Raw genomic sequence first — 24,543 nt, 5'->3', positions numbered from 1 at the left:
GAATAATTCCTCATTCTTAACAAATGTAATGGAGTAAAAGAACTGTGTTTACAGTAGGAAGGCCCACAAACTGACTGTCAGGAGACCACAACTTGATGTCTAGCTATGTTACAGCCCTGCTGCATGACCACAGGCAAGTCCATCAGATGTGGTTCAGGAGGAGTTAATACTGCTCCATCTCCAGAGCCTCAGTCAGATACTGCAGCCTACAATGAACTTCAACAGCAGAAGTGTAGATAATCATAGAAACATAGAACATATTGGATTGGAAGGGACCTATAAAGGTCATCTAGTCCAACCCCCCTATAGGCAGGGACATCTCCAACTAGGCCAGAATGATTTGATACTTTCAGATAAGGCTCAAATTCAGCTGAGAACCGGTGTCCTGAGTTTATCTAATTTGCAATTAGGTTGATACAATTTTGCAAGCACTAATCACAGCACGACTCTGAAATTTTTCAAATGCAGGGGACTCAATTTCAGACCTAAACCTGGTGAATCACACCCTGTAAATGCTTCATTTTAAGTAACATCTGTGAGCAGAACTGGCAGGTACACTGAGGACAAGAAGGACATTAGCAAATCATATTAGAAAAATGAAAAGTACAGACCTTCCAAGATAGAAAGGAAAGCTACTCGAAAGACCTCAGTGGGTCAGAGCCATCTTCATGCTTCAAAATATATCTCCTTCCATGAGGTTTTGAAGGAGATCTCTAACTTTGAAACTTTCCTCATTTTTTGACTTATATTTTTGTCCAGGAAGGTCTATTGAGAGGGTGCATATGCTTCAAAGGGGTATGGAAAGGAAACAAGAGACCAGAAGAGGGGAATGCAAGGAAAGCTGGAAATGCATAGAGACATTACAGCAATTCTGACCTTGCTGACATCTCCTGGCTTCCCATCAGTGTGGTGGTAGGGCCACAGCTATCGTGTTTCAGCCTCTGCACTGCCTGCAGCAGAGTGCAATGATTTCTTTATAATCATTGGCTTATTTTTTGTCACTGCAACATGATGGCACCTGAGCAGAGATTTTTACAGCTGGTGCAAGTAGAGGATGAGAACCTCAACTGAGGTGAACTGAGAGCTGCTCAGTTTAGGTTAAACGGAACCAGGCTTATTTATAACAACCACAAATAACTAAACTACTCCCTGCTAATGCAAAAATTAAGGCCTTCAACATTACTTCATTTCAAGTCATTGATAAAACTCCCTATGGCAATAGTGGGAGTAAAATACTATTAACAATTTCCAATACTGCTTTTAAGAAAAGGTTTGGGTGGGAAGGATAATTGTTGAGAAACCTTTTTTCCTGCAACATCTTAGGTTGACTGATTATCAGAACTATCACACTGTTGCAAAACATTTCCCAAGTCTTGTAATGAAATGTAGCTGGAGATTTTAATAAAGTACATGAAATGTGAATATAATTTTTAACTGATAGTTTGTCACTTGGCAAAAACAGTCTTAGAATTTCAGAGCAATTTGTACTTGGATCGCATTACTTACTACCAGGCTATGACCTGATTTGGTCTTGAGACATAACTGACTGGACACCTGCAAATTTAGGACTAAAAGACAAAAACAAACATTGCTGACAACACTATATAATATAAAGTCAAGTCCTGTAACTATAAAGACACAGAGATAACTTCTAGCAGCACGTACCTGTATTAGACCTAGGTAAAGGTTTTAAAAAATGTTTTGCAAATATTTGAATTGCTTTGGTGGTGTTGATGCTTCTTTGGTATTTTGTAAGGGTGAATGTTACAGGGAAGTAATTTTATGTGAAGTAAGGAAATTTAAGATACTTCGAAAATATGAGCAACCGTGAGTGAACATCGGTATCAGAAACATGACTTGAAAAATATCCTCACCCAGTCAAGAAGCCAAAAAGTTTCACAGGTAAGAGTCCACTGGAAATTCTGTGAAATGCAAGTGGAACTGGCAATGAACTTCTGAAGAACTTAATTACCTCAGAGTCAGGATGGCAACCTCCTCTCAGGCTTCCAGAGACAATCCATCAGGACAAGGTCTCCATGTGGCATCATCCAGCATTTTCAAATGTTCTGAAACTGAACTTGAAAAAGTTCTTGAACGTTATTTTCCACGCTTAATGAACAGAAAATATAGAAGAGAGATCTAAATTATTAATCCCCCCAAAAACCCCAAACCTAAAGACAAGATTCAAACTCAAGGCTCTGTTAAGGAGCAGAAAACATTTTTCTTATTATTTCACGTAAGGCCAAATGTGAACATGTTGCAGATCTTGTGCATGAGGCATTGGGTGACAACCTTCCTGAATATCTCGGATTTGCAAAATCAGGGTAGAATAATGAGCTGAATTTATTTTGGCAGCTCCTTGGGACTCCAGCTCCCTAACATTTCATCTCCCCAGCTCTGACCTTTTTCTGAGGTTTCCATCCCATTGGAAAAGACAGTTAAAGCAAGTGCTGCAATTCTGTGGTTTGCAGCCCAGAAAGTTTGGAGCATTTTAATGCAAGAGGAGGCACTTTGGCAGCAGCAGTGGCTGGGGAGGGAACAGCTGCAGCCTCCAAAGTTAAGCCACCACCTCTCATGGGTCCAAACCCTTTGATCCTCCAGCTCCAAAAGACACAAATTCATTCCTCAGCAGTACTGCTTGAGACAAAGCTCTGCCCCATGAAGTCAGTCATTGGGTTTCCAGACAATAGACTCCCACCAGGCTTCAGCTGCTCTCGGCACTGGTATTTTACCTTGTGGAGGATGGAAAACACACTAGCAGAGAGTTTATTTTGGCCCCACAATACAGAGACAGTTGCGCTCTGCATCCAGCAGAAGATTGTTGTTCCAACAATGGAAAACGGAAAGGGGGAAGAGAGGAACTGGGAGCAGGCAGTGCACCAAAGCCAAAACACACATTGCAGACGTTTCTGCTACAGTGGGATACACTCATTAAGTAAAGTCAATGCTCTACAAGTTTAAAAACTCACAGTCTAGCAAGCACCAGCCCTTAGCAGTACCTGACAGAGCACATTACTCTGGCAAAATGACCAGTAGAGGGGAAGCTTGAGGTTTTTAACAAGTTGCTCCTAAGAAGACTCAATATTATATCTTCTTCTCTCATGCATTCCCTTCCTACAGCCTACGACTCCAAGGGGGTTGTGTAGAGCTAAGTCATTTGGCTGCGAGACAAAGGAAGAGGAGGGTAAAGAGTAACTGAAGGAGCAAAAGCTGGGAGAGGTGGGAAGGCAAAGCAGCTACAAAAGCAAGTGCTCTCCTGCCTATGTGAGGGACCCGCTGAGGGCAAAGACCTGAAGGAGAGAGATCACACAAGAGAAGCCACCAGCATAAGCAGGTTGTCCTCTCCTGACTTTCCTGACTCTGCACAGCAGTTACAGTGCAATAATGTCTGAAGAGAGTCCCTCTGGACAATACAGGCACTCAGATGCACTCATGGCAAAACCCGAGAAGCTACTTGATTGTGGGTTCCTCAGCCCAGCCAGCGTGAGAAAACCCAGCTGTGCTGTCCTGGCTCATTGCAGAGAGAAGGAAATGGCCAAAGGCTGCGTCCAGGCAGCAGGTTTGTCAAAACACTGTCACCAAAGCGGGTCAGCACACCAACACAGCATCTGCACACCCTGAACTAGTACCCTTCCGGTAGGATGCCTTAGACTGTCCCTTCCCTAGATGAAACACCAGAGATGTAAGTAAGGCAGAAGAGCCTTGGGTTTTTTTTCTTTCAACTTCTAGGCAAAGAGTGTGAACTGAGCTGTGGAGCTATAAACTGCTTCATCCCAAACACTGAGGACAGGCCTGGATTTTGCTTTAGCACTGCATATATCCGGGGTTTTATTTCACACCTCTTTCTTTACTTTTGCTCCCTCTCTCTCTCCCTTCCCTTTCATCCTTTCCACTGGCACAGGCTGAAAACAGCTTCCTTCTACCCCACCCTCCCTCAGCATCATTTCTTCAGGCTGTGACCAATCCTCTTTGTGCTCTATGCTGTCCCCAAGCCTGATGAAACATCCCCATGTCAGATAAGCTCAAGCTAAAGCATTCAAACCTACCATTTGGGATTGGATGCAAACTCAAGCTTGGGAATTTTGCATATCCTCCACGTATTCAGCTTTTACAAACAGCAGTAGATATTTCTGTCCCTTCTGCACCAGCACACGCACTTTCCTGCTGCTCCCATCCCTACAGGCATTCCCCAAAAGCCATCTAAAAAATATTGTAAATGCAACACCATATTATGTCTTCTAAAAAATAAAATAAAATAGTCAAACCCTGGCGTATCTCCAGAGAGGAAGGCGTCAGATCTCAGCTGGTAAATAAGATGTTTCTGTGAAGCTTGTAAAGCCAACGTTATTTCTCCTTTATAAAGGCTCTACCTGCATAACATGAAGGGGGCTCAGTGACAGACACATTAAAACACCATTAAACTGTGAAACAGAACACAGTGTGAAAATAGATTTAACCTTCACAGCATATTGATCTCTACCCCGCGCCGTGCCTAAGTTCTTGGACAACTGTTTTATAATAGGTTTTACTTATTTTCCTGTTGCTATTCTGACTTCCTCAGAGGAGGGTGTTATTTCTAAAAGCTCCTGACAGCTAAGGGAAAAGTGGGCTTGTTTCTTAGTCATCGCTCAGGGCTCGAGCGCTGCTGCTGCCAGCTGCTCCATAAACAGAAATCAGTTTTGTGCGAGTGAAGGATGGGTCTGGGCAGCAGTGATTGCGGTGGGATGGGAGGAGGAGGAAAGGGAAGCGGAAAGGGAAGAGACAGGCTGTTTGCAAGGACTCAGCTGAACAAAACCATGCAGGATGCAGGCAACCAGGCTGAACCTGAAATGTCTTCTGAAAGGGACAGCGCCAAGATTTATTTAAGCGTGCAGGGATGTGGGCTGTGTTTGTGAAGATAGGTAAAATAATTGTGCACACATCTGCATATTCAGACGGGAAATCCTTCTGATGAATTGACTGCTACGGGTCACACTGCTGCCAGCCAGTTCTCCTACTTTCACTGTGAGGAAGGGACTTCTCACAGCAATGAGTTATGCCATAGGACCTTTGACTCCCCCGTCACCTCCTCTCCGAACACTCATCCATCTCCCAGAGCCTTATGCTAAGAGTTCAAAGCCTTCCAAATGGCCAGGTATTTTTCTTTATCGCATCAGTTCAACAAAAACGTTCCACCCGTCTCTACACTGGGATTTCCTTTCTGACTACCCCAAAATAAACCCAGCCGGAACAAAGGACAGAGAATGTCCAGCCACGTCCTGTAGCCCTGAATGAGGGTTTTGTAAGAGCCGTACACAAACTAGATACATTTTTGGGGGTGTGGAGAGGTTATTCTTACAGAAACATTTCTGATGCCTTCTCTGATGCAGTCATCTGGCAAATCCTGGCCTGGCTGGAGACCTCTAAACACAGATGAAGGGGAGGCTGAGCCCATCCATCAGATATCTCTGACATGCTGCACAGAAATCAAACCTCTAAACTGGCTGCTGGGCATGGCTGAAGCTCCCCCTGAGCAATGTGTCGGATCTGTGTACCCAGACCTTGCCAGTAAATTAGCACCATACCAGACATGTTTGTACACATGGTTCATGGACAATTTACAAATTATTTGTGAGGCAATCACACAACCGCCACAGAAGTTGCAGTGCTGCACAGGGCTAATTTCAAACCAATGTGAGAGTTGCCTTGACTTAGCAGAGCTGGGATAGTGCCCACTGGATTTAGGGCAGGTGCCCACTGAAAATCTCAGTATACTTCCCCTTTGGTACAGTAGTCCAGTTTTCTCTAACTTTGTACATTTTGACATGAGTACCAACCATTCCCCAAAACCTGAATCAGCCAAAATACATAAAGTTAAATTTATCTGATACATACTTTAATAATAATAATAAATAATAATAATAATAGAAAGGCTGATGGCAAGCAAACTGACCTAAAGAGCTGACAATATGAATAATTGTATTTCTGGCTGAAATTTCTGAAGCAAGCACCTATTTTCTAGAAGTAATCTCCTGTTCTGAATTACCTTAATCAAAGTCACACTGTGACGATGGAAATTACATGAGAAAATGGAAAATAACAGTTTGGAAATAAACCTTCTGTGAAGTAGCCTAACACTACGCATGTGCAATAGGGAAGTTGCAGAACCCCCTACACATCCCCCCAGACTCTCACTTTCTGTGCATGTTTCTAGGCTGCACTCCAGGGTGCTGCCTCTAGTGAGCAGCAGCTCTGCAGAGCTTCAGGGGATGAGCAAAATCCCTGAGCCTCTTTCCCAGGAAGAAAGGAGGTGACAACTGGAAAAGCAGCAAGCTTGAACTTCCTGTTGTACAGCTGTAGGGCAGGACTGACTGCTGAAATGGCCAAGGCTCTACTGGCACAAGACAGACAGACGTGTTACTTTCTACTAATAGCGCACAATGCTGCAGTGGAGGACAAAGCTACACCACTTTTGCAGGATGTGAGCTGTGAGCGGCTCCCCCCTAGCTGACAACGTGTGAAGAGGCTCGGTCAGAGGGTTCGCAGCAAGCTTTTAACCCAGAGATGTTCAGGGGCTGCAGCCCCCACCCTGTGCTGCCATGTGTAAATCCTTGGTGCTTGCTTACCCTGGACTTCGCTGTGGGTAGGACAGGTGAGCAGGCAGGGAGGAGCAGCAGATCCTGATGTTGGATCAACATCCCAAAAACCAGTTTGGTGCGTATGTGGTAGAAAGGCAAAGGGGAGTGGACAGCTGAGAATAGGAAAGTATGAACCAAAATAATCCATGGGTCTGGTCCTTTTACTGCCGCAGACTTGCTGTGTGACCTTGGGCAAATGCTTCCTCCATAAATGACTTAGGTTTCACCACTTGCCCTCTGGTCTTGCAATTAAAATACCAAAAATCTTCAGGATAGCACCTGAAGGTTACACATCGTATTTGGATCTTCAAACTCAACCACTTAATAAACCCATTTAACAGCAATCTTTAGTGCAAAGCCTGAGATGCAAATATCTCAGCCAGAAACATATTTTGAAGCAATAGTTGCACATGGCTAGGGGAAGATGGTGATGATAGTGACTGCTTATAGTGCTTACAGTGTTGCCCAATTTGGCATCATATCATGCTCAAAAGGTCTGAACAAAAGCATCTGGGCCATCACGGTAGAGTTAAAAACAAGCCCATCGAAAATGGATAAACAATTAAAAATGTATTGAAAGAAGAAAGAAAAAGAGAAATCATTCCTAATTAATTCTAGTGCCCTGTACAACCCCAGACTATTTGTAATCCTACAGGGAACATCTTTATTGATCTGGGGGACGCTGCAGCAGACTTCTGATGCTTATCTCAGCATAAAAATAGGCTCTTGTGATGAGCAGTGATTTAATTACATGACAATCACTGCTAACAATGCATGGCGAATACCAAAAATATGCAGAGCAAGAGTGGCAGTGATAAATGCAAGGGGATGGCATTGACTTTCAGTAAAGTCGTCTATTGCCAGAGATGGAAGGAGACTTTGCCCCCCTGTCCCTGCCCCTTCTTCTAAGGTTGTAGCTGCTGTGCAGCTCCACTCTTTCTGTGGAGTGAGCCAACCACAGGCAGACAGAAGGTGGAGAGAGAAACCAGACTGCCATGATCAAAGCAAAATTTAGCACACAAGTTAATGAAACTAACAATCTTATTTTGTCTGCTCTTTCCACTGTGCATCTCCACTTGAAAATGAAGATATTTACTCTACTCTGGGAGGTGGCAGTACTGAGCAAATGAGTAACACGTGGTTTTGTTAAGCACAGCTTAAGCCCTGAGTAGCAGTTGCCCTACATGATAGAGAGCAAAGGTCAGTCAAATCCCATCTTCCACATGCAGTAGCTAAAACAGGAGTAGAAGCAAGTGTTTGCTCAATGAAAGAAAAAACAAAACAAAGAATGCATTTTGGTTTGCTGCTTTTCAGGTGATCTCCTTAAAAACATACCTACAGTAAGAATAATGGCTACTGTCACTAGGCAACCCCCCTTTTATTCATTTAGTCCTACTGACGATGCAGCTGAACTATTTGCCAGCATTTTGAAGTCCCACTAACAATGCTGGCGAGCAGACTTTGCACTTTTCTGAAAGAGTTTGGATCTGGCACCATGTTAGCCCCATATGCCTTTGGGACTGAAGGAGAACCCAGGCTGACCACACACTTGGAAATGCCCAAATCTAGCACAGGTTCCCTACTCATACCTGTCTATTTACCCCTCAAATTGTTGAAGCCCAGTGCTTTATCCTGCTTTCATGGATTGAAGGACACTCTTTAAATGTGCTAGGTGGTAGCTTAAGGAGGTTTAATGGAGTCATTCTAGCAGCCAACAATCACTGGTGGGAGGCACAGTCTATTGACCATCTAAATCTGACCATGGTTGACCCTGGAAGACCCAGACTAACGTGCCCAGTTTATGAGCGTGTCTTACCTTCCTTCTGCAAGGAAATCCTCAAGAGGTTACAAGTATGGTTGCAGTAGGACATCAATGCAAATGAAGTTTACACCAGCATGTCTTTCAGCTCTTACTTTCTTCCCCTGTAACAGGCATATGATCGGGTACAGCCAAGAGGGAAATTGCAGGTGTTCAACCCAACACGCAGGAACCGATTGGCAATGTTCCTTCACATAAAATTTAACAAGAATCACCAGCCCTCAGGTTAAAGCCACACTGAGAACTTGAACTCATTCCCACCCAGGTGCTGCTGCTGTTGCAAACACCAAGACCTGAATGCCACCTCCTGCTTCCCTGTGCTCAGTTTCATGATTCATGTCAGAGCACGTCTTTTATTCAAAACAAAATGACCTTGTAAAGTCTCTTGAAATGCTCCACTTTTTCAAGTCAAAACGTCACAGAAAAAAGGAGATGCAAAATGTTATAATCTCAGAAAGCTTTTCTTCACTCCATTATCTCTAAATGCTTGTGAATACGTTAATCATAAACATATTTTACTCACATGTTTCTTGAACTATATAATTACTGTTGCTGCTAAGGGTCCTTCCTCACTGATAAACTGTCAAGCAGATACTTTGTCCCAAAATGATGGAATTTCACCTGGCTTAGCTTACCCCAACTTGAGAACAACTGAAACATTCCATCTGTAATACAGAAAATTAACAGCAATTTGTAGTATCTCAGCTTCCTCCCCAGTTGCTAACCGTAAGGATGCTAAAAAGTAGATATTCTTATGATGTCCCCATGTGATTTGAAGGAGCAGATGCACCAGGACCACAACACATGTAGCTTTACAGATAGAATGCACATAAAATATTAAATCAGAACAGGATTCATTCTAACAAATGCTATAGTCTCTAGAGTCAAAGCCAACATTTCCCAAATAGTCTTAGTTTAAAAGATGGAGAACCTAAAGGTTAAGGTTTGATTAGAATGTATTTTGTTGATTTTTCTTAACACGTTAGAGCTGCCAAATTCCTTCCTGGTGTGAACCTACTGGTTTGATGGGAAAATGACTCCAGTTCCACTTGCAGTGATGCCTGCAGGATTAGGTCCTCCAAATAAAATAATAATAATAATAAAAAAAAATGTAGCCCCATATAGAGCACAGGAAATTAAATGTCAAGTCTCTGTTTTCTTGGGGACTGCCCGATCCAGGACATTGTTAGAGCTCTTACCCCAGGCAATGAATGAGCAGCAGCCAGTCTGATTTCCAGGGGACAAGCACTTTCTCTTCCCATGCAAACAGAGATGGGCTGGCTGGTCTGCAGGGCTGGGGTCTCTGCTGGGAGTCCCAGGTCCACAGGGAAGATCCTGGGCTCTCCACCACTGAGTGGCTTGGGAGAAGACTGGAGGGAAGCAGAGGGAGGAACAGCTACAGCTGAAGGTTAAAATCAGAGCTTTGCAAGCAAAGAAAAAGAAAAGGTTCTTGACATTTCCACTGACTTTGCTTTATTCAGTTGTTTGCTTGCTTTCCACACGGTGCATTTCGGTGACTGAATTTTACTGACAGTGATCTATAGAGGAGCCGAGTCCTCCATCCTATTAATGATTATTCAAGAAACCAACCTTCAGCCACAGCTTATGTTTGGGCAAAAATGAGTGCCTACTGCATTTGCACATCTATGTCAAAGCCAGTTATTTACATACTGTACAAGTAGTGGATCTGTTTAGTCATACTCTGATATCTACACGATTTTGTAACCCACAGTCATCCAACAGACTCACAGTTAGATTTTAATTTCTTGATGCTTTCTGATCTTAGAGACTTTAGAATGTAAATGTATTATATATTGTGGCACTGAAAAGACTACCTTAAATTAAGATGTTATTTTACAACTTCCGTGCTACACAATTAATAGATTAACAATGCAAATACTGATAATTCACACAGGCAGATGAACGCACAGCGACATGGATCTTGCTTTAAGAATCAAATTAAAACTCTGAATAAAGAGTTTGATTAGTAGGGTGTGCAGTAAATGCACAGAATCCTCCTTTCCTTTAGGCAGGGGCTAGGGAATCCTGCTAAAAGAGTAGGAAGCAGGTTGGGTAAGGGTTTACCTCCTCTCCTGTGGCAGCGCAGTCTCCATGACAAGTAACCTCCAGTGTTAGTTGTTACCCTACACTGGTAAGTGATGGATGTACTTGCTTACCTAGTCAGGTACTAAAAATTATAGCATAGTAAACATTTTGCAAACAATGGGAAACATATCTCTTTACCCAGATAAAAGCATCAACTTAACCTCCATTTTTATTTCATTTCAAACAGCGTTTATCAAAACAAAGACCTCATTACAACATACATAGGTACTGGACCATCCAAACCCTTTCATTTGGTATTTCTCCAGCATAATAATCTAATAGAAATTATTTTGAAACACAATATATCTACATTAAAAAAATTATGAAAGTATTAGTCCCAACTTCTGAATAAATAAACAATTTTCCCCGCAATCGAATGTCTTCACTCTAATCAACAATCAAATCTCACATGCCTGCTTAAATATGCCTGACTTTGGTCCTTACAAAATGACAAGAGTACAGTATGATAAACCAGATGATACTTTAAAGCGAGACAATGAGGCATTGTTTACACAGAAGATTGAGAAACTGGTTTAACAAAAGGGGTCCGCAGACATCTATTGTATGTACGAGAAGGAGATTTACTGGAGATTTTATAATTTCTACAAGGCTCCTTCCAACCAGCTTCATTAACTTGAAGTAAATCAAATCATGCAGAGATCTGGCTCAGCCAGAGAGACATGCCAGGAAAGATACAAAATGAAGAAAAACAGACACGAGATGATAAGCTTTAGAATCTTTGGCATTTTTCATAAGCATTTTCAACGTTTCAAAATCTGAATATTTACCCATTTTCCCACACACACTCACCTATAAATACATTACATATGTACTCTTCTTTATACACAGCTCTGTATGTGGATGGCTACAAAAGCACACATGCACACAAAGGGGCATTTTTGTGGCTTTTTAAACAATGATAACCTTCTACCTTTCCATTTGCAGCTACGCATGGCTTTGCACGAGCCAAATACATTCTTTATCCAGTCAAGTCTACGAAAATATGCCTCTCCTTATTCAAAGGCATAGTGGAGCTTGTTACTTTGAAAAATAAACTTCTTGAAAAATCACTGAATCTGGCTAAAAATCCAGCTAAAGATATTCTGAGGTTAGTTTTCCTTCTTCACATTCATGCAACAGGCTGACAGGATTGCATTACCAAACCACATGGAGTGACTCCATTTGGTTCACTGATCCATAAGCCAGGTTTTACGGGTTTTCCCTGGAATTAGATTACTTCCAAAGTTGTCATTTGTTAAAAATACATTTGTCTATCAGGATTCTCCATTTCTTTGTACTGTCAACCTCCCCACGGGATACTGGTGATAACCCCTGCCTGGGAATCACATGAAGCAACTCCATACTACCAATGACTCATTGTGGTGGCAAGTGGTTGCCACAACATCCAACAGCACCTGAAGGACAGAGGGCTACACTCTCACCAAAATTAAGCAGGTTTACATATGATTCTGTGTTTCAGTTTCCTCAGTCAAGCAACATGGCTAATGCTGGTTATCTGATTTATATAAAGCTAAAGCACAATAGCTAAAAGATTGGTAAGCAAGCAAGAAATCTTATTTTCTTCAGGATAGAAAATGGGGTCCTTCCTTCTGTCTCTTCATTGCTCAATTTCCATATGACTTCATTTTCTGATCCTCTTCTTGTGAACCACCAGGGAAGACTCCCTGAACCAAAAAGGGGGAAGACTCCTGTGAGACATCAGTGGTGAATCAAAGTCTGCAAGCTATTGCACACCTATGTCTCTGGACACCATGCTTTCTTTCTGCACAACCACTTGTTTCTTTAAGGCCATGAAGTGTTTTTTCTCTTGTATCTGTAGTGTTGACCCCTCTGGATTTAGACAGAAAAGCAACAGCTATGCTGAAAATACCTGATGAGATGGAATTATAAAATGCAAGTCAAGAGAGAGTCTTTTCAGGTCCGTGAGTTTGGGATTTCTACAGTCTCTTCATCCTTTCATGGCAGTAGGTTCTCATGCATCCATTGCCAGCAATGGATCTCCAATGATTCCAGTATCCAAAGAGTTAACCACAGGGTGGGCTTAAAAAAAAAAAAAATAAAAAAGGAAAGAAAAAAAAATAAAAAGAAAAAATAAAACCCCACAAGTGCTGGATGAAATATTGAGATACTGTTGGAGCTCCTAGCTCTTTCTGCTAATTATGATAAAAAACTTTTTAAAATGTACACTGCTTGAACAGAAGATGGGTATCAAAGTCTCGTTAATTCAGAGCTTAAACCTTTCTAGGCACAGTGATTTAACTCAGAAAAGAATAGCTTTCATATCTTAATGTAAATCTGTTGGATATGTTAAAAACTGGTTCAGAGCATCTCCTCACATCAGCTCAGCTGATCCGCTACACTAAGAGGAATTATCTCTTCCTACATAACACAGGGAGTGCTGCCACATCCAGCCTTGCCTCTGCAATTGAATGTGGGGAAAAAAAAAGAAATAAAAAAAAGGTGCTGTTGCAGCATCCTCTCCTATTCTCCTTCATACCCCACAAACTACTTGATACATTACACCTTGCTCTTTTTTGGGATACGGCTCCTTGAAGAAAAGACAACCCAAGCTGGGTGTTTATCCAAAAAACCACACCTTCAAAGAACCAACCAACCCAAGTCAGTGGCAGTGATTATTCTGAAGCAAGAAGCAGGGGACAGAGGGGGAAGCACATGTGCCCATGTGGGGGGTATGGTGGGAGATGCTGCGTCCTACAGCACACTCCGCTTCCTCCTGATGGGGCTGGAGCTGCTGTATGGTTTCAATTCCGCCTGCTGCACCTGTAAAAACAAGCAGACATGACGCTCGCAGTTAGGTAACTCTAGCTCACTACAGTGTGTGTTAATGGCTCCCCGAGGACAAACCAAGGGAAACTAAGGAAGGTTCAAAAGTAATGAATCATTTTCTAAACACAGGAACATGGGGGATTAATTGCAGGAAGGATTTGAGAAGCCATGCATCATTTCTTGAAACAAAAATATTAAAAGCAGATTTTTCTAATGAGATACATGGGGTTCTACCTGATTTCAGCAATATAGGCTAGATCTTTTGGGTTTGTTTTGGTTTGGGAGTTGATTTTCTTATCTTTCTGGCATTAACAGTAAGTTCAATAAACTTCTCTCCAGAGTTTCAATTCCAGTGGATCCCGAAACACAGTAAGATGACAGTTATCAAAACTGTACACAGATCTTGGAACTCTGACATATTTAATAATTTCAAAAAAAGGAAAATATTTTCCCAAATAGAAGCTGGACAAAGCTGGCACTACCTTTCAAAGTAATTTCATATACAAAATATTGGATAAAACATGTGCGATAAACTGACAGAGACTGTGCAATCTCCAAATTGTCTGTCGTGCTGCAGAAAAGCATTCCCATTGAAATCACAGGAAACTTTTGCTGAACGTGCCACCTTTTTCACTCCTCCTCTGTCTTTTGTCCAAGACATGTGGGTTGTAAATGGCTAATGTACAGACAGAGCTAATTTCTAACTCATTGCTCTACCACAGTGAATGGATGATGCATGGATAGCACGTAAAACGAAGCAGACAGAGGGATGGTTTGGAGCTGCCATGGATGACTTCTACTAGAGCATGTGGCTGTCACACAGGCTCACTATTTTTAGAACTAATGGAAAACTCGGAGGCTTGTCCCATCCTAGGAACTTTTATCATTCCTCCCATAGAAAATGGTTATCGTTTTCCTCAGAGAGCTCAAAGGATCCCAGAATGATAGAAACCACTCAAGGAAATGTTATAAATGCAAATGTTAAATAAAGCATAAATAGAAAATCAGCTTATCTTTAAACATAAACACTAAAGGGGCACATGCAAACCATCACTGCTCTACAAGAGCAATGACAAAAAATAAAAATACACTGAAGCTTAATGTCTCTATGATCTTTTCTATTTAGCCTCTTCCCTCCCACCAGTCTACGGCGAGATTTCTCTCAAGTTATTAGTGCTGCCACCAAACAATCTGGTGGCCTCTTGAGATAAATGTCACCAGAAGCCTTTTCCAACCTTGTTTCTACCAGATGCCTCAGCACTGCATGTGGGCAATTATTTTTCTGTCTCCAGCAGAGTAAAATCACTACAGGCAAGATTGTGATCCCCTTATTCACAGTGAGCAGCACCTCACTGTGAACGTACCGCAATTCACACAGGAAGGTACCAGGTCAGTGGGATCCAGAGCACCAGGATCAGGGCCCAAGGACACAGATCCCAGATGCTTAAAACAAAAGAAAGAATCCTTTATACTGTGTGGCTTCATTATCCAGCAAGACTATTTTCCTTCCTCCAAAAGAAACAAACAGATCTTGACATTCTAAAGGACTTGTTGTTCAAATAATTCCCAGGAAGATAGGGGAGATTACTGGAGACAGTGGTGTTGTTCAAAGGAAATAAGAGAAGAGACGAGACTTGACTGAAACTGGGGGGAGGATAGGTTCTGGTTAGATTTAAAGTTATAATTCCATAATGGTAGAAGATTGAACTGATCAACCACAGAGTACTTTATACACAGCTCGAGGCTTTCTTTAAAGAAAAAGACAAGCAGAGCATTGTCCAAGGGAGGCCTGGAGCTCAAGGTGGGTGGTGAGGAAAAATTCTGAGGGACAGCTGATGTGAAAAAAAAAACAAAAAACCTACAGCAAGCACAAAGTCAAGGAAATAATGCCTATTCCTCTCCATCTTGAGAAAAGGGGAAATTCAGCAAATCCTTTTGGATGGTTATCTCTATCAAAAGACCATTTTACTCTTCTCTCTGTACAAATACCGGAGCAGAAAGGTGACAGAAACCATAGCTCAGTAACCATGCTGGGTGATTTTTCAGATGGTTTTTAAGTAGGTCTTTTCAGGATAATTTTTCTGCAATCATTTTATCCTTCTGATAAAGGATTTTGGCTCCCCTCTCTTCTAACACCCTCCCCCTCCTCCTTTTGTGGATTTTCCCAGTTCCTTATTTATCCCCGTTATCCAAAAGTGCACTGGCATCCTGTTCCCCAAGCAGAGCATCCAGCCACTTTCAGGGCTGCCTGTTGCCTCTGTTGGCCATGGCTGTTCCTTTCTTACCTTTTGAACATCAGATGGTACCCTGGAGAGGAAATCTAGTAGTTCATTATTGTCGATGGCGTAGGGATTTCTAAGCCTCTTAGTAAATTTATTTATGCCTAGGAAGAAAAAAAAGCAAAGAAAATAATGCAACCCCTTTCTATTCCCTCCCTCCCAAATTGTTCAGGCAAGGTGAAAAAGGGAAGAGGAATTCACAAGTAAAAATTAGTGTGAAAACAGTGCCTCAGACTTAAAGCCACACACATGTTCCCTGTCATGGGGAATCATTCACAAGTGCCTCTTGAAGGAAGTAGAGGGCATTATTTATAAAGGTATTTCTCTACTTTGGGGATCATCTGTCATCAACAACATGGCAAAAAAGAAGATTGTGGCATACATTCATTCTGGATGTTATTACAAGGAGAATACACAAATTTGCAGCTGAGACTGTTGTTACATTTGCTATCCTACATGACCAAAGACATTCCCTCTCCTCATGCCCACAGAACTGCAGAGCTCTGAAAATAATTGGGTAGGATAAAGGCATTTTTCCTTTAATTTCTTCTGAAAATGAAAGCTTCACTTCCCCATCATGTCTCATAGCTTATCCTCTCTCTTTGCAGAGCCAGATTTGACAAGTTGGCCATATTATGATGCTTGGGCAAACTGTGAAAACTTATCACAGGGTTTACTTTACTTTGATATTAGGGTAAATAATTTGGCTTATTAACTGCAGCAACAATGCTCCTCATCTCCGTTGATGTAGTTACACTTCAGCTGTCAGTCTGGAGAGAAGATCCATGGGAGTATAATGGTCTTATTATTGAGGAGTTCAGGAGGTATTCTCCTCTTCTCCCTTTGAAGAAAGAGAGCAATGAGCAGCCCTCAACCAGGGTCTTCTCTATTGCATGGAGCAGGATGAGAAAGTGAGAGACCTGAACACCCTTCCCAGCTCTACCTTTGTGCCAATGCAGCTGTTTAACACCCTACTGTCACCACCTCCCCACTGACAAATAGCAACCAGTAGTGTGGCTATGTAAAGGTGTTGTAGAAGAGCAAAGCATCATTAGGCAAAGAAAATCAGCTAACCCATTTTAAAGAACAGCAAAAAACCCGAAATGCTAGTTGCCTCTGAGGATCATAATACAGCATTCAATTCCATCATGCCCCTGTCCAAAATCTCATCATACTTTCCCTGAAAGTGATTTCAAATGCGACGGCTGATCCAGCCTTCTGTCTCTGAAATGTACCTGCTTCACATCTGAGATTCAGCTTTTAAGCCATATACTCGTAGCAAAATGCCAACACAATTTTCTGTGTTCCTGATTTTCAGAAAACAGAAAATACCATAAGGTCTGCTGAGGCCTTGCCACAGGGTAGTTGTTTAACATGTATCATATTTGAAGGCCCTGTCAGTCTAGATGATGTTGAGCGGATGTATAGTTTTCATGCACTCACCATGTCTTCCACACAAGAACAGCAATATTTTGTTCCTGAAGTTTTTACTCCCAGCAATTTCTCTCTCCTTCCCTTTTGCCCTTTCTTTTGATTTAATCCTTTATTTATTTTTTTCCCAAGACTGGCTTTTTTGTACTGCCATCTTCTCATTCGCTCCCTTCTCTGCATTCAGGAGAGCCAAGACACAGCTCAGTCTTGGAAGGGTGACAGGAGGTCCCTACAACCCAGAGCCACACTGGGGCTGAGCTTCTGTGGATCAGTGAGGACTACCTGCACCATGTTCTCAGCCATTGTACCTGAAGGCTGACATAAAAGCTATCACCCCAAATAATGAAGAAGGCCATTTTGAGATTAAGAAGGGCTTCAGCAGATAAAATGCCATCTCCTTTTGTGAAAGACCATCTTACTCTTCTTCATACCACCACCAGGAAAGTTTTTATTCCTAAAAGCTCCTCTTTTACTTCATGATGCACTTTCCTACAAATACTTTCTGACCCACGATGCTAAGAGATGCTCAATGCTTCCCACTGGACCATGGGGCACCGGACATACAGCTCCTCCCGATCGCAGGGGAGTTAAGACCCAAAAGGTTCCTGGGGTTCAGGCCTCTGTGGTCCAGCTCTTCAAACACATCTTATCCATTCCCTAATATTTCTCAACCAACAGGCTCCAGAACCAGAAACCTAATTAATCTCCTCCAGAATAATATTGGAAGTAGCTTATCTAGAATAAATGCTCTTTGTTGGTGCTGTTGGAAACTTACAAAGACCCCAAGAGAAGCAGATCATCCAATCACCTGGGAGGGGAAAATGGCAATTTGAAAAAGTTCATAGCACATTTATTAATCTTTAAGCAAGAAAACTTGATTATCTGTGTAACAGGTCAAGTAAAACTTGTTTGATTTTGTTCTGTAGATATATATTGGTATTTATTACATACAAATGAGACGTGGTGGAGTACTTACCCCAGATTAAAACAATGTACCTCAGTGGTATAAAATACAAAACTACTGTTGCTACTGCCAGGACCAAGCAGGCCAAAACAGAGAGGAAAGGCACCGTCCAGTTGAATGTGCTGTAAAGAAAAACAACAATCCTTCTCAACGCTTCTGCTCGTGGACACTGCTTGTATTCTACTACCCAATAATAATTTAATGACCTCTTTACAGCACCAGGTGCAAATGCACTTGTAAATTGCAGACACTTTGGAAGGTGGATAAGCAAATTCCTACATCTGGATGCTATAATGAATTAAAGTAGGTATCTGAGAGGTAGATATCGTGATAAGAATAATACAATAATAAAATGGTCCTCACACCCTTTCCCCTTGCTAGTAGGATGAAGGAGATCACTCCCCAGGGTCCCTGGCAATCACCCCCAGTGCTCTGTAGTCACTAGGAATGTCCAGTGAAGTTGTCAGAAATGCAGTGAGTTGGTTTTGTCTTCTTATACACACCACACTTGTTAAACTTCTTTGCTCACTGGTCAGCTCTCCATTATTCATGTGCAGATTATCTGACCTGGAGATGAGACCATACCCCAGGTGCAAGCCACCTGAGCTGGCTCTGTGGGCCACACTGGAGGTGACATGGGATGTGTGTCTGTGCATGACTCAAATATGGCAGGTAGCCAGGCTCAACCTCAAGAGTAACTTGGAATGGATTAAGTAATAATGGACTAATGATAAACCTTAAAAGAGCAGTTAATTTCTCTGCATACTATGATTAGGGAATAATATATATAAATCTCTCATTAGTTACATATTTGCTTCTATTTTCTTTTGTTTTCAACAATTTCTTAGTACATTGTATTTAGGAAACTGTCTTGAGTAAGCTACAGCCCAAGCTTCTACACACCTCCAACCTGCCTCAGACTTTTCCCAAGGGGAGCATTCTCAAGAGGCTCAGTTACTATAGTTATTCAGACTTTTGCAGCATTGTGGCACAAAACAGGACTTGTTTTCACTCAGACCACTCATCTATAAGCCCACAGTGGACTCAAAGTGAGCAGCTATTGCTGCCACGTCTTTGAAGTTCATCTTTACTCCTGTGCCCTTGTAAGATCCATCCCCACAACATGCACCAAACATTGAGACACCTGAATGCCAGGCATGCCAATTCATCCATAGGTGGAGTTACAGATCTGGAGAACTCTGCTTCATACATCCTGCCTGCTAACTTCATCACATCTTGGTGACAGGGAGAAGGAAGAACAGAGAACGAACGTGAACCGCTTATCAGGCTAAAAAATAAGATGAACTTCCTTTGACAGATAAAATTAATAAGATGCTAAAAAAATTACTTTTAAGGTTGAATACATGTATGAAATATTAAGTAAAAATAGATGGGAGAGGACCCATTATCATCAATCAACATAGCTTAAGATGAAAAAAAAAGCGCAAAACAGCTCAGTTCAGTTAAACTATTAAAACTCCTTATGATTGTATAACTAGAGTGACAGATGGAAATTGTAGCACAATTCAGTCTGTCACTTACAGAAAAACTTTGGTGGCAAGTTTGTAATGGTACATCACTGTTGAGTTACAATGCAATTCTTCTGAAATTACACTGGGCATCCACATTAATACCCAACGTGTTCTTTAAGACCATTGTTACCAAAATGAATACAAGAATTAATAGTGCTTAAGCACTCTGAGTCTTCCTGCCACGCAGCTGGACAGAACAGGGCCCTGTTCATAGACTGGAATATATCTTTGGGCCACTTCCACACCAGCTGGGGTGTCCAGCATGGAACCACAGCACATGTGTTTGCTGTATTTTTAGCTTGAACCCAGCTCCTCATTAAAGTGTGGCTCAATCACAAGCCATCACTGTCTTCAAAACAGAAAACAATGTGAGTCAATTAAGCTCCAGTAAAGACTGGGTTATATAAATTTGTGTGTGGGATTTTCTTTTTAGACTTTTCACCTCCTTCTTTTGCAAGGTCAGGAATACCCCATGTGCCTCCCCTCACAACACGACCCAGGAAACCCCCTTTGGGCTTCTTCATGGCACCAACAGGAAGCAGACAGCTCAAAATGGTAACAAGAGAAGAAGATCAATGTTTTGGGCAAGGAAATAAGTGACTGGTAACCCCTGTAACCAGGGCAGGGCAGGGAGAGCGTGGGAAAGCCAACATCAACCATCAATTCCTACCTACTTTCCATAGAGGAAATTAAAATAAACACCTGATACTTTTGCATCCACATCTTCAAGCAATATTTTCCCTTGTGTGGCATCATGACTCCCTGCCCCATCAGAAGCAGACAAGACCAGAAATAGGGGCAAATGTGAGAGCTACATCAGTGGACTACATAACTTATCCTTGTCTCTATGCTTTGGAAAGGTTTTTGGAGTAAAAAAAACCCAAAGGGAAGAAGAAGGAGAGGTGGGACTGGCCAGGTTCTCCTGCTGCAGCTTGCAGCCATTTTTGGAGCAAGATACTGACTCCACTTTAATCCTCCTGCCTCTCCTTCATTTTCAATCATGGATAAGCAAGAAAAAAATATCACTTACTTTTTTATCCTCTCTCCAAATGATGCTATTTCTTCTAGGATGCTTTGAACAGCTATGATGATCTCTTGGACCATGTGGATTCTGTCAATTAACCCCTTTTTCTCAGATTCCTAAGAAAAAAAAAAAGGAAAATATCTTGTTATACATTCAGTATTAACATGTTCACATGAACTAAGATTCCCAGTACTGCTGATGCATCTATGAACTCAAGTACAGCACTGAAGGAAACACACACCATGGGTTTATTACATACAATTAACATGAAGAGACAAGTCCCCTCTATTTTCTTCCTCAGCACATGGGCAAAGGTTTTTACATCTTCTAACACAAATGGTCTGCAAGATCTCAAACCAGGCTTTCACTGAAGAACTCAGCTGCAAGCCAAACCAGAAGAGATGCTGAGCAGTCCTGAATCCAGCTGACCTGTTGGGGGGTGCTGGGTACTCAGTGCTTCTAAAGAACAAGAATATTCTTGTGCAGTACTTCTGAATATCACTTTTCTGAGCTTTGTAGGCTCCCAACAACCATGTTGTTTTCTGTATATAAATTAGCAGCAAGATAGTGAATAAAACATTTATTTTATAATTCTGTATACAGAGACCTATTATTTTACTGGGGCAGAAGAATCAAGGGGAAAAAATGTCATTTTCCTTTTACAGCAGTCATCTCACAACTTCTTTTCTTACTGCTTATTTTAGGCAACAACATTACAGGACATTACTACACATGTGCAGAAATGAAAAGGAAGCACAGAATGAATTAAAAATCAAAATTACTTAAATCAGCCTTGGAAATCAGTATACAATTATCAGTATTCAGCATTTCTTTGCCAGCAATCTAACACACACACAGGCATGCAAATTGGTGTGGTTGCAGATATTCTAGCAAGAAATCAGCAAAACATTCACTTATTACAAAATGCAGAGCCCTGGACACTGATTTTACATCACATTTAGACTCTCTAAAACCAGCCCAATTTAGAAAAAAAAAAAAAAAAAAGAAGACATTTTAAGTTGTGTTTTAACCAGTCAGTGCCCAGAGAAGGAAAATGTTGGTAAAACGCAAGTTGCTTCTATGTTCTTCAAGGTCCTCACCAGTTAAGGCAGAGGAAAGGGTGGGTGGGAGTAAGGAAAGGACAGAGACATTTAGATCAACACTGCTGCAATTCTGACTCTGCATTAAGAACAGAACAGAGGGTCAGAGGCTACTTCAAGTCACACTGGGCCAGAGAGGTCAAGGCTCGTTGTTACAGCCTTTTGGCACTACTGTGCGGCAAGAGGCCTTGTGTGCATCAGAGAGGACACTGCACTACATCATTGTGTGCTGGAAAAACATCCAAACCATCCTTGGATGCTGAGAGGAAGACATGACAGTACAGCCCTTGCAACCCTTTGAATTACTTATTGCCAATTTCTTTCCACAGTAATTTTTGAGTTTAAAAAGCTGGTCAAAACCACCATGGAGTTCTCAAGCTCTGCACATTTGAATATTTGCCTTTAGGTTGCAAGTGAGTGCACAATGAATAGAAGCAGCATTTTAAATAATCACACATTTGGGTGTGAAAATGAGTATTTTTACATTAATAAAACAACCAACAAAAATTAAACCCTTGGGGTGTGAAATAACCCCAGAACAAAATAAATAAATAAATAGTCAGTTTATGTGAAAATAGCACCAAAAAGTCATTTTCACACAACTCCAGTTATAACCTTGTTAGCTCAAATGTAAATGACATATTAAGATTATATTTAACTATTCACTCACTAGGAATGGCACAATGGTCCCTTTGTCAAAGTTGGCTTTTTTTACACCAAATGTGGAACCAGAAGATGGGGTGCAGTTCATGGACAGCCAGTCAGTGGGAATTTCATTCTGTCCAAATTCAGAGGGGTAAAGAAACCACTTTAGACACAGGGCAAGCCTACTCTTGCTATCCAGAGCTGCAAGGAAGATCATCTGACAGCTCTATCTGCATCATGCTGACTTCATTTACACATCTCTGATTGAGCTTAGAGATGTGGTGATAATGCAGTTTAACCAATATAACATAACTTCTGCTGCAGCCACCAAGCAGACTAAGAAAATAAACCAGAAGCTACCAGTTCCTAGGATATAATGACAATTGCATGCCTGTTCTTACCTAGCATGTGTGCTAAAAATCACCCCCAGAGACAATGGGGTTTTCAACTTATAACACAAAATATGCCCAAGCAAGGAAAAGGCAGAGACAGACTGGGATTAGAAAGTCTTGAAATGCAATCAGTTATTAGAGAGGCTGGTGAGTGCTCTTGGAGCATGCACTGCAATGTGTGTGTGCAGAATCCTGTGAGAATCCTGGAAATCAGTCAACATGCTTTCATTGTTATTATTGTTTTGTTCTAGAAACCTGCAGTCTAAACACAGCCACAGAAGGATTAGGTCACTGGTGAAGCAAGAGAGATGCAGACAAATGAAGTACAACAAATGAGATTTTCCAAAATATTTAGGTTTTGAAGTGCTGTTTATGCTTTCTGAAGTCAGCCCCTCACAAAACACTGTTGGAAGCACTAAGGAAGTTCACAGTCCATCAGGCTGACAGTCATTGGTCCGTATTGACCTGTTGATTCTGTCACACAGAAGGCTATGCAGGAACACTACCACGTTTGTGGAAGATGCAAAAAAATGATCCTAAATGCATCTTCCACTAAACACACTTTCCCATATGTGCAAGGCCTCACCACCCAGTTAATTTTTCTCTGCCCTCCTCAGGTATTACTCCTTTCTGATTTCCTTTGGCCTCAACATATTATACTGCTTGAAAACAGGATTTGGATACCCACAGTTCAAAATCACAGCTCAACAGCTTGTGCCCGAATTAAAAATAAAATACCCTGCTTGTTTCTGGATATTTTTTTTTCTGAAAACTGCTCATGAAACTTCCATTCCCCTTCAAGGCTTTTCCTTCCTTACTTCTTAGCTGATTACAGCATTATGGGTGGACGAAAACTAGTGTTCAGCCTCTGGGAAAGAATTAACTCCATCAAAATGGATTTACAACTGTGAATTAATTATATAATCAGTGTGTTACTTCAAATCTTCCTCGCATATCCTGACTTTAAAAACCTTCATTTCTACATTAATTGCCTGAACAAATACACAAAAGGGGTTTTACAAAAGATTAAGCATGTCAGGGGAAGAAAAAAAAAACATAACAAAACAACACCCAGTAAATTGAAAAATGGAGGGTTTTGTGTCCAGCTACTGTACATCAACTTAAACTTGTAAAAGAAGACACCAAATCTCTCCCATACTAAAAGAAAGGTGCTTCTAGGTTTTTCTGCTTCTGAAATATACTCAATGCACCCAAGTGCACCTTTACTCCAGCTCTGTGATCTTCCTTCCGTTCCCTACTACATTAGGCTGCTTCTAGACATTCAGGCACAGTTGCAAAGGAAACTGTCACACAACCACACTGAAGTACATCCAGCTATGAAGAATTTGAAAGTGTATGAAATACAGGGCAGGCCAGGAGTGGACATCTCCAGCAGAGGACATCTCCAGCACCAACACAGCAACTCCTGATGGGCAAGCTATAAAAGTCCCTGTGCAAGACCTACAGAAGGAAGAGACTGAAGGCAAAATTATCAATCATCTACTCTGCAACAAAGACCCAATAATGCTAATTTCTGCTTCTTCTCTAGCAAAGCATCCATTAACAAATTGAAAACCTGGATGCTGGACATCATCTAACTTCTTGGAAACATTTGTTTTAATTAATAGCATCCACCTTTACAAAAAGCTGTTCCCTATTTTTTAAAACTGTCCTTTAGATATTTTTCCTCTGGATATATCCAAAGAGTAAGCAACATTCCAAAGGCAGACAATTTTTAATGCCATTCTTTAAGTGTATTTCTGATGTATACAGCAAATATTGTATGGACATAACTAAAAACTTAAGCTTGAAGCCATGAGCAAGTT

General features: G+C 41.4%; 1 protein-coding gene across 1 annotated transcript in view; it reads right to left on the bottom strand.

Moving 5' to 3' along the window:
* Window positions 1-12,617: 12,617 nt before the first annotated feature.
* MCTP2 (multiple C2 and transmembrane domain containing 2) overlaps window positions 12,618-24,543 on the bottom strand; it is a 101,415-nt gene continuing 89,489 nt past the window's right edge. The window contains exons 19-22 of the mRNA XM_051628613.1: window positions 20,587-20,696; window positions 18,037-18,146; window positions 15,636-15,733; window positions 12,618-13,344 (exon numbers count right to left, since the gene is read on the bottom strand). Coding sequence (XP_051484573.1) covers window positions 13,276-13,344; window positions 15,636-15,733; window positions 18,037-18,146; window positions 20,587-20,696 — 387 coding nt within the window. The 3' untranslated portion in view covers window positions 12,618-13,275. The remainder of the gene's footprint in view (window positions 13,345-15,635; window positions 15,734-18,036; window positions 18,147-20,586; window positions 20,697-24,543) is intronic.

This window comes from Apus apus, chromosome 10 (assembly GCF_020740795.1).
Source record: "Apus apus isolate bApuApu2 chromosome 10, bApuApu2.pri.cur, whole genome shotgun sequence".
Classification (NCBI taxonomy): domain Eukaryota; kingdom Metazoa; phylum Chordata; class Aves; order Apodiformes; family Apodidae; genus Apus; species Apus apus.
Note: the sequence above shows the minus strand (reverse complement) of the source record. Positions and strands in the feature narration are given on the sequence as shown.